This window comes from Microtus oregoni, unplaced genomic scaffold, assembly GCF_018167655.1.
Source record: "Microtus oregoni isolate MIOR12 unplaced genomic scaffold, Mior012 000008F_ref0000371, whole genome shotgun sequence".
In the NCBI taxonomy this organism is placed as follows: domain Eukaryota; kingdom Metazoa; phylum Chordata; class Mammalia; order Rodentia; family Cricetidae; genus Microtus; species Microtus oregoni.
Genome location: NW_024543067.1, coordinates 16998606 through 17011245, shown reverse-complemented (window position 1 = coordinate 17011245; position 12640 = coordinate 16998606). Strand labels below are relative to the sequence as shown.

At 41.9% G+C, this 12640-nt stretch overlaps 1 protein-coding gene across 1 annotated transcript in view; it reads right to left on the bottom strand.

Annotated features, from left to right (window-relative positions):
• Positions 1-593: 593 nt before the first annotated feature.
• Positions 594-12640, bottom strand: part of Virma (vir like m6A methyltransferase associated) — a 72031-nt gene continuing 59984 nt past the window's right edge. Inside the window, exons 18-24 of the mRNA XM_041657198.1 lie at positions 11885-12037; positions 11259-11419; positions 9760-9856; positions 6522-6688; positions 5606-5937; positions 2978-3121; positions 594-922 (exon numbers count right to left, since the gene is read on the bottom strand). Of these exons, the coding sequence (XP_041513132.1) occupies positions 771-922; positions 2978-3121; positions 5606-5937; positions 6522-6688; positions 9760-9856; positions 11259-11419; positions 11885-12037 (1206 nt within the window). The 3' untranslated portion in view covers positions 594-770. The remainder of the gene's footprint in view (positions 923-2977; positions 3122-5605; positions 5938-6521; positions 6689-9759; positions 9857-11258; positions 11420-11884; positions 12038-12640) is intronic.

Sequence of the window (12640 nt, the reverse complement as noted above, 5' to 3'; positions counted from 1 at the left end):
ACTATATAATAAAACAGCAACAGTCGGCCCAAAGCTGAAGCAACGTTTGTACATCTAACATACAGAAGTGCTTTTCTTCTGCTGCAACAGCTATGATTCCTAAACTGTGGGGGGCACCTCAGGAAAAGAGCATGGGTGCTACACAATGTCTGAACTTTCCGGAAACCGCAGCATCTGCTGGACGCCACACAGACTACTAACCTGAGGTAGTTCACATTTTCAGCACGGGTGATAGCAGCACACACTTGTAGCAAACGGTCAGCGGTTTATGCACAGCACTGCTGGAGAAACCTGGGGAAAGGCTGCTGTCTCCAAGACTGAGGCACTGAGCAGTGTCCACGGACCTGTGCTGATGGCGGAAAGGCTTCAGCTGCTTGGACCTAACTGTTTAATAAACACAAGTATTACATCTGCTTTTGACTGGGGACACTGTGAAATTACTACTGACACACTAAAAGGTGTCACAGGCTAAGAAAGTTTGGGAATTTATGCAGTATAAGCAAGAAAAATACAAAACAAGTCATTTCTTCTCTTTCTATCTAGAAATTTTCTAAATAAATACCATATAAAAATGGGAAATATACAAACATACATACAAAGTTTGGATTTTTATTGAAATCTCGTTAAGTATCAAACAAAATCTGCTTTCTTCAGATAAAAATATTCTCTCAGATGTCTTCAGGTATAGCTGCTAAGTCTAAATTGGTCCTTCAATGTCTTTTTTTTTTTTGTCCTCATGAAATGTCCATTTCCTTGGAGTGTTCCCAAGTCTATCGAGTAAAAGACCGTACATGACGACCTCTCCCACTGCCTCCACTGACAAACTTCCCTCTGGAGCCTCCACTGCTGTTGGTACTAGCCCAGGAAGGTCCGAGCCCCCCGCGGCCTCTGGAAGCTCTATCCCGAGGACTCGGGCGGTAACCTAGAGAGGAAAAAGACCACATTTAGTTCAACATCCTTCCTTTCCTGTGGTGTAAGCACTTAGACTTTTAAATAGGTAAGCTGATTATATCCCAAAAGAATTTATTTCAGAGCTGGAGAGACAGTTCAGTGGCTAAGAACATTTGCTGCTCTTTCAGGACTGTGCTCCACGCCTTCTCAGCATCTGTCAGGTAACTCAAGATCCAGGGAATCCAGTGCCTTCTGCCCTTTTCAGGAACCCACCTACCCCAACCCACACGCGTGTGCACACACACATGCTAGAGAGATTTGCATTGGTATGAATCTTGGTTTATTGATACAAATTTAAGGTCAATTTTGTTATATATATATTTCTGCTCTTGATTAATGTACTGTGTTTATGTAGCTCATTTAAAAAATGTAATGTATAATTAAGAAATATAGGTAAATAGAGAGTCATCTATAATAGTCAAGCTTATAGTCATGTTAGTTAGGTTTTCTAGATATGTAGAGATATATCAGTTAGATAGGTATTCTTCAAATCTTTCAGAGACCTTCAGAATATGGCAATTAAAATGTTTTAAGAAGTTAGGACTTTTTATGACAATGAGACACATCTGCTCCTGGCAGCACCAATCTACTTCAAGAGCATGATGGGCATTGAAGAGGTTCCTTATGGAGTTTGTTAGCCATTTGGGCAAGAAACTGCTCTTGCCTGGACTGCTTGATGCTATGCTGTATGAACTGGACATGCAGGACTCACAGAAAAATGACTGCTGAACTTGCCTAAAGGTGAGATAGTCCTTCAGGGTTCCTGCTTCATGAAAGAGTCTGCCAGACATTCTGCAGGACACAGAAGAAAGTGACTGACAAACTGCCAATATAGGCAGAACTGTCTTTGAAATTTTCTGCTTCATGGAAAGGTCTGCCAGATACTATGGGCCAGTAGGCTGAAGATAGGTGCTCAAACATTACAAAGGACCTTTGGGTGACTGTCCAGGTAACGAGATGTCTCTGTCAATTCTAGTTTTGGAAATTGCTTATAATGCACTTCCTGTTTACTTAGGTAATATTATATCCTTCTGGAGTCTTTGATGGAGTTGAAGACTAGTGTAATTCTTGTTTTGTTAAGATATAATTTTACTATGTTAAAGTTAAAACCTTCCATTTTATTTAGACAGAAAGAGGAAGATGTGTAGTAGGTCCTTCTGTACATGTGTTGCTTTAATGGTAAATGAATAAAGAAGCTGCTTTGGCCTGTGATAGGGCAGAGTAGAGCTAGGCAGGGAAAACTAAACCGAAAGCTGGGAGAAAAAAGGTGGAGTCACAAGAAGCCATCAGGAACAGACGCGCTGGGACCTTGCCAGTAAGCCACAGCCACATGGTGATACACGGATTAATAGAAATGGGTTAACCAAAGATATAAGAGCTAGCTAGCAATACGCTTAAGTGATTGGCCAAGCAGTGATTTAAATAATACAGCTTCTCTGTGATTATTTTTGGTCTAAGGGGCTGGAAATGAACAACACACACATTTATACCCATATCTGCATACTCACACCCCCTTAAACAATACCCCCACCCCTATACAATACCCCAAATACACCTATACATAATCTTTTTAAAAATGACGCACTTTTAGAATGTTGTTTTAAAACAAAAGCTACTTCTGACAAGAATCCTAAACTTGAGGTAGTATTGCAGAAAAAGGTTCTATGCTTATAAAACTGCACACTCAACAGCACCTACTGTATGTATGATGCTACTTTGCTATCAATACAGTATCTACCGTATGATGCTACCTTTGCTATTAATACAGTACCTACCGTATGATGCTACCTTTGCTATTAATACTTTGCAGTTAAGAAGCACCATAACAACTGGTTTGTTTTTTAAATATAGTTTATCATCATGAGACATTCATTACTTATACTAATGGTTAAGTTTCATTCCCAGATATAAATCTAACTCTAAAATAAGTCAACATACTAAAATAGTCTCTCCCAATACAAAAGTGAATGACCTTTGTAAGCTGAAAGAGAGATCTCAGCAAGAACAAGCAGGGAAGAACATGTACCTGCAGAACTAAGTGGTCGTAATGGTGGAAGAGGACCCCTGTTAAAATTGCTCTGGCCGCCGCGACTTTCATTATAATTTCCTCGAGGAGTATTCTGAGCACTCCAACTAGAGCCTCTGGTTCCTTCCCGACGACTGTAGTTCCCTAAACACAAGCAATGTAATAGAAAGGATTATTTCCCTTGCTTGGGGATTTTTGAGAAAGGGTCTTGCCATGTCACAGCCCAAACCAGCCTCAAACCGGCAGTCTTCCTGCCTTCCATCTCCCGAGTGTGGAGGGTACAGGTTGCTCAGCATCACACACTACCATCCAACTGAATTAATGAAAATCTCACAGGTTTTTCCTTCCTTCTTCTCTCTTTCTTTCTTTCTTTCTTTCTCTCTCTCTCTCTCTCTTTTTTTTTTGGGGGGGGGGGGAGGTTTCTAGACAGGGTTTCTCTGTAACAGTTCTGACTATCCTGGAACTCACTTTGTAGACCGGCTAGCCTCGAACTCAGAGATCTGCCTACCTCTATGGCATGCCAAGTGCTGGGATTAAAGGCTTGCACCACTACTGCCCAGCTCACAGGCTTTTCTTAATCTTCAAATGCTATGAAACAGAAGCTGAAAGTCTCTACACTGAAGAGCATGTCACAGTGGTAAAGAGCAGGTAAGCACAGCCCAGGCTGTCAAATAGTAGTTCTGCCACTTATATTCTCTTCTGTAAAATGGGTGCCAACAGAAATACACCATGGGTTGATACAGGGTGCTAGGTGAAGTTCTGAAAACAGTTCCTGATGTCGTATGTTTGCTACTAATGCAAACATTTTCCTCTCATTCATACCCTCCTAACTTAGCAGATGTGAAAACACGCCATAGTTCACCAGTAAAGAATCTGGCTGGCTTGTGGTGGCACATGCCTGTCATCCCAACACTCATGAGGTAAAGAAGACACGTCCTTGACTACACAGTGAATGTGAAGCCAGCCTCCACACGTACAATTCATGGAGGATACATGAGACCCTGCCTCAAAGTGAGAAAGAGAGAAGAGAGTGAAGTGAGGAGAAGGGAGAATGAGAGAGCAAGAGAGAAAGGGAGCAGAAGGGGGGGAGAGGAAGAGAGGGAGAAGGAGAGAGGGGACAGGTCTCTGAAGCCAGTGGAGTAGCATATGCTTATGTTTCCAATACTTGCTGAAGCAAGAGGATCACAAGTTTGGGATGAATCTTGCTAAATAGCAACACTTTATATAAAAACAAAACAGTAACAAAAAAGGAGTAACAGCTCCAAGTATAATCAGTTTCTAAACTCAAGACAATTTAAAGTAAACCAAATACAACATTAAAAGAAAATAAAGGGCTGGAGAGACGGCTCAGCAGGTGAAAGCACTTCACGTTCAATCATGAGGACCAGACTTCAAATACCAGACCCATGTTGGGCAGCTCATAAATACCTGTAACTCTAGTTCCGAGGGATCCAATGCCCACCTAGTCTGGACACATATACACATGCACGGTATATGCACTGGGAAAAGGAAGGCAGCAGGACTATGAGTTCCAGGCTAGCCTGAACTACATAACACCTGTCAGATGAAGAATGTAGAGAGCCAGGGAGACGGCCCAGAGGGGAAAAGAGCTGGCTACAAAGGCATGAGTAACTGACACACACATAATACTGGGCAAGCATAGGAGGCCACTTGTAATGCCAGCACTAGAGAAGCAGTGATGCTGGCTAGCTGGTCCAGCTGACCCAACAAGCCCTGGAGTCAAGTGAAAGATTCGGTGTCAGGATATAAGATGGAGACCACTGGAGGAAGACAACCCATATCAACGCCTAGCATCTACATACCCTTACCTTCCTCCACAGACGTCCCCACACATAGCACACAGCAGGGAACACAGAAAAGACAAGAAACTAGGTAAGAAATGGACTATACAGAGAATCTTAAGAAAATGTTAAGAGGGATAACTGTAAAAATGATACATGTGTATTACTCAGGAAGGATATATGAAATATTCATTATAAGGGCTAGATAGATAGCTCAGGGTTAAACGCACTGGCTGCTCTTCTGGAGGACAGGGTTCAATTCCTAGCACCCGCATGGTGGTTAGCAACCGTGTAGCTCCAGTTAGAGAGGATCCAATACCCTCTTCTGGTCTTGTTGGGCAACAGGCACACGTGTGATGTACAGAAACACGTGTAAGTAAGCAAAATACCCTGAAATAAAATATATTAACATTGTTTTCAAGGGTACACTGTGCGACACTGTCTCAAAAAAAAAATCCAATGTAAAAAGGAAACTAGTAAAAAGAAAAGGGAAAAAAAGTCAGGTGTAGATGGCGCACACCTTTAATCCCAGCACTCAGGAGGCAGAGGCTGGCAGACCTCTGAGTTCAAGGTCAACTTGGTCAATACAGCAAGTTCCAGGACAACCAGGGCTACTGTCTCAAGGGGGTAAAAAAAAAAAAAGAAAGGAAGGAAGAAACAAAGAAAAGGAAAAAAAACACTAAAACTAAAAGTACAACATATCACAGGGAAGTAAACAAGAGAGCTACTTGTGGTTTTATTTTATACCCCATGCAATAGCACTCTGCACACTGACAGAGGAGGAGTGGACTCTGAACCGCTCCTATCTGGGCCACATGTTAGTTACCTTTCGAGGCAGGAGGTGTGAAGAACCTGTTCTGACTGTGAAAAGCGCCCCGTCCCCCGCGATTGCCTGAAAATCCACCGCGGGAAGAGATCTTCTGTGACACTTTGAGTGGCCGCTTCGGCTGGGGAAGTCCATCCTGAGGGACCACTTCTTTACTTTCAGCTGCAACAAAGTCATCCACGTGCATAGACGGTGGCCTACTTGTGTTCTGCTTTCTCTGACGAAAAATATCATGGGGTCGGATGCCCTGCCCAAATCCGCCCCGGCCCCGGCCTCGTGGTGGTGGCACAACATGAGCTCGCTTGGCAGGCTCGATGTATTCAGATTTTCCACTGTTAAGACAACATGGGGAAACTTCAGATTTCCAGTGAAAATGTTATAGTATCTTTACAATACTAAAAGTGGAATTTCATTGTTTGCTGCTTCTACTTACAGGAACTGTCCCAGAAATATTACTTTCTGTAATAACTAACTATCAGGTATGCTTGTTTGTTAATAAGACTGTTTTTTTAACAATCCAGTAAGTCTGCTTCTTGCTCAAAGGAAAAACAGTACGATGAGGGCTCACGATAGCTCAGTGTGATCAGGAATTACAATGCCCTGGATTCAAACCTCAGCAACAGCAGCAACAATAGAACATAATGCACCGGTCACCCTGACAAATTACTCACTTTAAAAGCTTGTATTACAATTATGCCAACTAAAGTGGTTCACACCTTTAATCCCAGCACTCAGGAAACAGAGGCAGGAGAATCTCTGTGAATTTAAGGCCAGCCTGGGCTACAGAGTAAATTCCAGGTCAGAGCTACACAGAGAAACCCCACCTCAGGGGAAAAGGGGGGGGGGGGGGGCAGATATGTGTCTATCTCCACAAGAGCAGCAAGTACTCTGAACTCTTCTATGGAATAAACATTACCTTGAAGTTATGAACGTCTCATGTTTATGCTTCCCAAGTTTAAATCCCTTAGTAGTCTTGGTTCTTCCTGGAGATGACGGTTCTGATAAAAATGAACGCTCTAATTCCGAGTGCAAATCGAAATCACTACAGCACTTTTCAGAGAGCTCAATCAGGTCAACCTTCACCTGTAGTCAAAAACATAAAATTAAATACATCGGTGGTAGCGCACGCCTTTAATCCCAGCACTCGGGAGGCAGAGGCAGGCGGATCTCTGTGAGTTCGAGACCAGCCTGGACTACAAGAGCTAGTTCCAGGACAGGCTCCAAAACCACAGAGAAACCCTGTCTCGAAAAACCAAAAAAAAAAAAAAAAATTAAATACATTAAATTTAAGCTTGTGTAGCTTCCACTACAGAAATTGCCATTACCAACCAATTCTATTTTACTCTCATGGTAAATTAGTTATAAATCTACTTCTCTATGTTTTCAGAAAGTAGCATCATTGGTATTAGCAAAAAAGAAAGCCCTAGGAATTCAACTAATTATTTTGCAGCATTCCTCCTCAAAGCTGCAGGTCTGTAAATCTAGAAGACTGTGTTCGACCTTGAACTCAGGATTACTCTAAATAAATTAACACTAGAATACCTAACGAACATTTCCAATCACTATGGAAATAATGCACTGGGCCACCTAATGCACTACCCACACCTGTCAGGAAAGGGTTGCGTGCTGCAGACTCCCAAAAGCCTGATGCATCTCATGATATTCAAACCTAGGCTTAATGTCAGAGAAACAAGAATTAAAGCTGCTTACAAGATGTAAAATTTCTCTAAACTGTGGTCACAGTGATCACTGGGAAACAGTGTGGCTCCGCTTTAGGTTAAAAATGGAAGGCTTAGCCAGGAGGTGGTGGCGCATGCCTACAATCCCAACACTTAGGAGGCAGAGGCAGGTGGATCTCTGTGAGTTCAGAGCTAGTTACAGACAGCCAGGGCTGTTACACAGAGAAACGCTGTCTTGAAAAAACAGGGCAGGGGGAGTAGTTTAGCTGGCAGTGGTGGTGTACACCTTCAATCTCTCAGCGCTCAGAAGGCAGAGGCAGGTGGATCTCAAGGCCAGTTCCAGTATGTATGCACACACACACACACACACACAAACGGACACACACGGACACACACGGACACTAGGTTTAGTCTTGTTTTCTTTCTGCAGCTCAGTCTGGCCTGGAAAGATTCTGTGGCCTTCAAGTTTGAGCGATTCTCCAGACTCTGTCACCTTAGTGCTGGAGTTTCAGGTGTGAACCACCACTCCCAGATGAAAAAGAACAACTTCTCACATAAATATTTTAAATTATTTTTTAAAAATATTAAAATATTTAATATTATTAAAATATTAAAAATTATTAAAAATATTTTAAAATTCTATCGCCTAATATAGAAACTCAGCCCTCAACTACATGTGAGGTTTGGTTTTCTTTTAAAGGCTATTTATTTACATTATGTTTATGAGTGTTTTGCCTGCACGTGCCCACAGGGATCAGAAGGGACATCAGATCCCCAGAACTGAAGTTACAGGTAACTGTGAGGGACTATGTAGGTGAGAACTAGAGGGATTCCTCCACAAGAGTAGCGAGTACTCTCAACTCTTGTGCATCCTCTCCAGCTCCCATATGTGAGTATCTAAATAAGAATTAGAACTCAATCACAGTAAAATTCAGTGCTTTTTGTGAAGAGACAGCTTCTTAACATGTGTGCTTGGAGCTCACTGTGTAGAGAGACTGGCCTTGAGCTCAGATGCTCTGCCTCTGCCTTTCCTAAGACTGAGATCACAGGTGTTAAGACACCATGCCTGACTAAAAGTCAGTGTTTCAGTCACACTACCTAAATTTTAATTTTCCAACAGTCACACAAAGCTACTGGCTATAATACCAAAGCCAGAAAAGTGAGGAACATTTCTTTTTTTTTTTAATTTTTATTTTTTTTTATTTTATTTTTCGAGACAGGGTTTCTCCGTAGCTTTTGGTTCCTGTCCTGGAACTAGCTCTTGTAGACCAGGCTGGCCTCGAACTCACAGAGATCCGCCTGCCTCTGCCTCCCGAGTGCTGGGATTAAAGGCGTGCGCCACCACCGCCCGGCGTAAGGAAATTTCTACCCCTAAACAGAGTTTACTGGACAGCACGGTTCTAATGAATTCATTAAAAAATTCAGACCAAAAATAAATTCTTTAATGTAATTTTAGCTATGTGTATTTTTTTCCTTAAAGGAAAAGCAGCTATCAATACACTAAATGTTATCTTAAATCCAAATTATTTCATTCTTTCAGGCCCATTACTCATGATGAACACTAATATATTTTGGACAAGGAAATACCTAAGTAGATTTCTGGCTGGAGAGATGGCTCAGAGGTTAAGAGCACTGATTGCTCTTCCAGAGTTCCTGAGTTCAATTCCCAGCAACCACATGGTGGCTCACAACCATTTATAATGAGATCTAATGCTCTCTTCTGGCCTGCAGGATACATAATAAATAAATCTTTAAAAAAAATAATTCTCAGCTTTAAAAGAAAAAAAAGAAAAGAAAAAATCAATATATAAGTTCAGTAAGCTATGGATAAAATTCTACAGAAATACCCCTCTTAGAAGCATCAAACAGTCGGTCTTTACAATCCTGAACCTTCAGCACTATGCTTACGAACATCAATTACACTGATACCATAATACACTGTACGAGTTCCCAGGGAAGAGACCGCACCATTCCATCCCTGAACCCAGTGAAGACCAAACAGCGCTGTGTCAGGTACATTACTGTGTGCCCAGCAGCATAGAGAGCACGTGCTTCAGAGGATGTGTGCACACAGAATGCCTTACCTCATCACAGTCTCAAATACAAATCACTACAAGACTGAAGCAAAACCAACAGAATGAAAGTAATGAGCTCTAGATTTCAGTCAGAATGTGACTGTCATAAAGATAACGCCTCCAATGGACATGAAGAGTATATCATAGAGCCGGGCGGTGCTGGCGCACGCCTTTAATCCCAGCACTCGGGAGGCAGAGGCAGGCGGATCTCTGTGAGTTCGAGGCCAGCCTGGTCTACAGAGCTAGTTCCAGGACAGGCTCCAAAGCCACAAAGAAACCCTGTCTCGAAAAAACCAAAAAAAAAAAAGAGTGTATCATATAAACTACTGGAATGCTAACAACACACAAAGCAACAAACAGAACATCTTCTTCCAAAACTTAGTAATCAAATCCTTCATACCAAATCTAGATCAGTATCGATTTCTTCAGCCTGAAATGGAGTAAACCACATAGACTTCAACTGATCATCCATGACATCAGCTAGCACATATGCAGTCCTAGAATATAAAAAAGGGATGTGAATAAAAGCAGAATCCCAAAACAAAATATTTTAGCTTTACCTAAGTAAAATCTATAGAAGACATAACTAAAATGATTACTCTCCAGATGACTAATAAGATTCGCCCTTAATCCATCCAAAACCTATTCAAGAATAAAGTATCCTTAAAAACCAAAGCTTCAAAATAATCCTACAGTTGTGGGGGGCAATGAAATGATTCCCACATCGGTGCCTAGTCCAGCTGTCAGAGAGGCTTCCTGCAGTAGCTGATAAAAGCAGGTAGAGATACAGTCAAACATTGGACAGAGAGAGAGAGCCCAGGTTGGAGGTCTCTATCCAGTCCCACCCCTGTGAAGTCAGGGAATCCTGCGGAAGAGGAGGAAGAGTAATTGTGGGAGCCAGATGAATCCCAGGGCACCATGAGGACATGGCCCAAGGAGTCAACTAAGCAGAGCTCATAGGGGCTCACAGAGACTGAAGCAGAAATCACGGAGGAGGCTGCATGTGTCTGTGCTAAGACCTCTGCAGGTACGCTATGGCTGCTAGCTTGGTATGGGTGGGGGGCATCCTGACAGTGGGAGTGAGGATGACTCTTTGCTGTTCTTGGGACCCTTTCCTCCTACTGGGTTGCCTTGCCCAGTCTTGATGTGAGGTTTGTGCCTGGTCTTATTTCATCTTCTTGTGCTGTGTTCAGTGATATCCCTGAGAGGCCTGCTCTTTTTTGGGGAGATGGGAGGGATGAGTCTGGGGGACAGAAGAGGTTGCGGGAGGGGAACTGGGAGGAATGGAGGGAGGGGAAGCTTCAGTCAAGATGTACTGTATGGAGAATAATAAAACTAAATAAAAAGGCCCACTATAATAGGCTTGGGGATTTCAGTAAACCAAATAGCCTGGTTTTAATTTCCGAAAGTGCAGGCTGATAGCACTGTACCAGTTTTAATAGAAACTGCTAATTCTTATAATTTCTATACAGAGAATATGTCACATAGGATGCTCAATAAGGCTTCAGTGCTCCCAAAGTTAAGAGGTGGACATCTTCCTCTGAGTACAGTGGTTCGCAGCTTTCATCCCAGTAGTCAGAAGGCCTAAGCTATAGGAGATCCTGTTTCCAAACGAACAACCACAAAAAAAAAGTTCTACATTCTCAGAGCTCGGGGTCAGTCAACCTTGTTCTGCCAGCCTGTTTTTACACAGTCTGTACGTCCGGCATAGTATGCATATTTTTTCTTTTTTAAAAGGCAAACAAACAATAAAAACTATAAAATATGCAAGAGGCTGTAAGTGGCCTACAAACACTGGAATTTTTGCTATCTCACTCTTTATAAAAAGTTTGTTGCCCCAACCAAGATTCCTGCAGCCATTATTTAAATCATCTAAACCTCAAATCCCTACTGACTCACCTATTGTTGAACAGATTCTGCAGAGATTCTGGAGCCGACAATACAGGCTCTACATCCTGGTCACTGAGAGGCAAAGGGTCACCAGACGACTCCAGCATCTGCTTCAGTCCAACTACATTGTCCAGTAAAGAATCCAGATTGTCATCATCTTTGGAATGCTCCTAGACACAGACAGAAGAATGAGAAGATGCCAGCAAATAAAGCAAGAGCACTTGAGCCCTGCTCCGCTGAGTCCCATGTTCTACCGACTGAGCTAGCCGGGCAGTTCCCTGCTCCGCTGAGACCCTGCACATTTGGAACACCATCCAGAAGTCAGCAACTTAACATTAAGCATATTAAAATAAAACAAACATGAAAATACTTGTCATTTTATTCCTAAACAATGGCAGCAGAGGCATCCTGCATTGAAAAACAAACAATCCAAACAACACTTCCTTTGCTTGCTCATGAGACTCATAACATGATGGAAAAGTATATTCCAGATTATTAATCCAAGGAGCTACCTGGAGGGTATAAACACCCAGCTAAGGGTTATAATATTGAAAAAGGCACCACGGAAAGCTTGTACTAGTCACACTGAGAAGGAATGCTGATTTATTACTATTTTTTTCTGGTTTTCTTTTTACCAAAACAAGCTTCTCTAGTTCAAGGAACAAACTCTCTGGACCCTCTTCTTTGCTCTGTAGCAGCTGTTTGAGCTCTGCAGCATTAATGCTCATCGTCCGGGGTGGGTGAGCGCCCTCCACCTCCATGAGACCATTATCGTCTCCACAACAGCCCTGTAAAGGTCACACACAAGTTACATTGACAACGGGAAATCTACAAAGATGCTTCTAAATTTATTCATCTATTTCAGCCATCTGTTATTATGTGCCCCTTCATGTTAAAACTTTTACAGCTCAATAAATGGCTAGCTTTAAAAAGGACTTAGTTTACTGAAAGTGGAAATGTTTTGAGTAAGATTAGTAAAATAAATAGGTAAACATATTTAAATTACTGACACAGTTTTCTCAAAAACTATTTTATAGCCATCAGTATTGGTATATTTATACTGGCACTTGATAAGACAGTTAACTGATGTATGTTCAAGAGCTAGGAAGACTCCTACAAGAACAGACAACTGAAGGAAATTGAATTATATCTCTCAAGACAATACAGGCAATAAAAACAGCAACTATCATATATAAGACCTATTGGACAGAAAAACAAGCATTTTCTACTTTAAAATCATACATATCACTATACACACAAAAAGATATACGTTAGATCTCTATGTACATGCCAAGCAGTAGCTGCTAGTCTGTCTAACGTCCTTTATTTTAAATGACACAAAATGAATTATGCTCTACCAGGAGTAAAGTTCCAAAATAAATGTGTCCCCA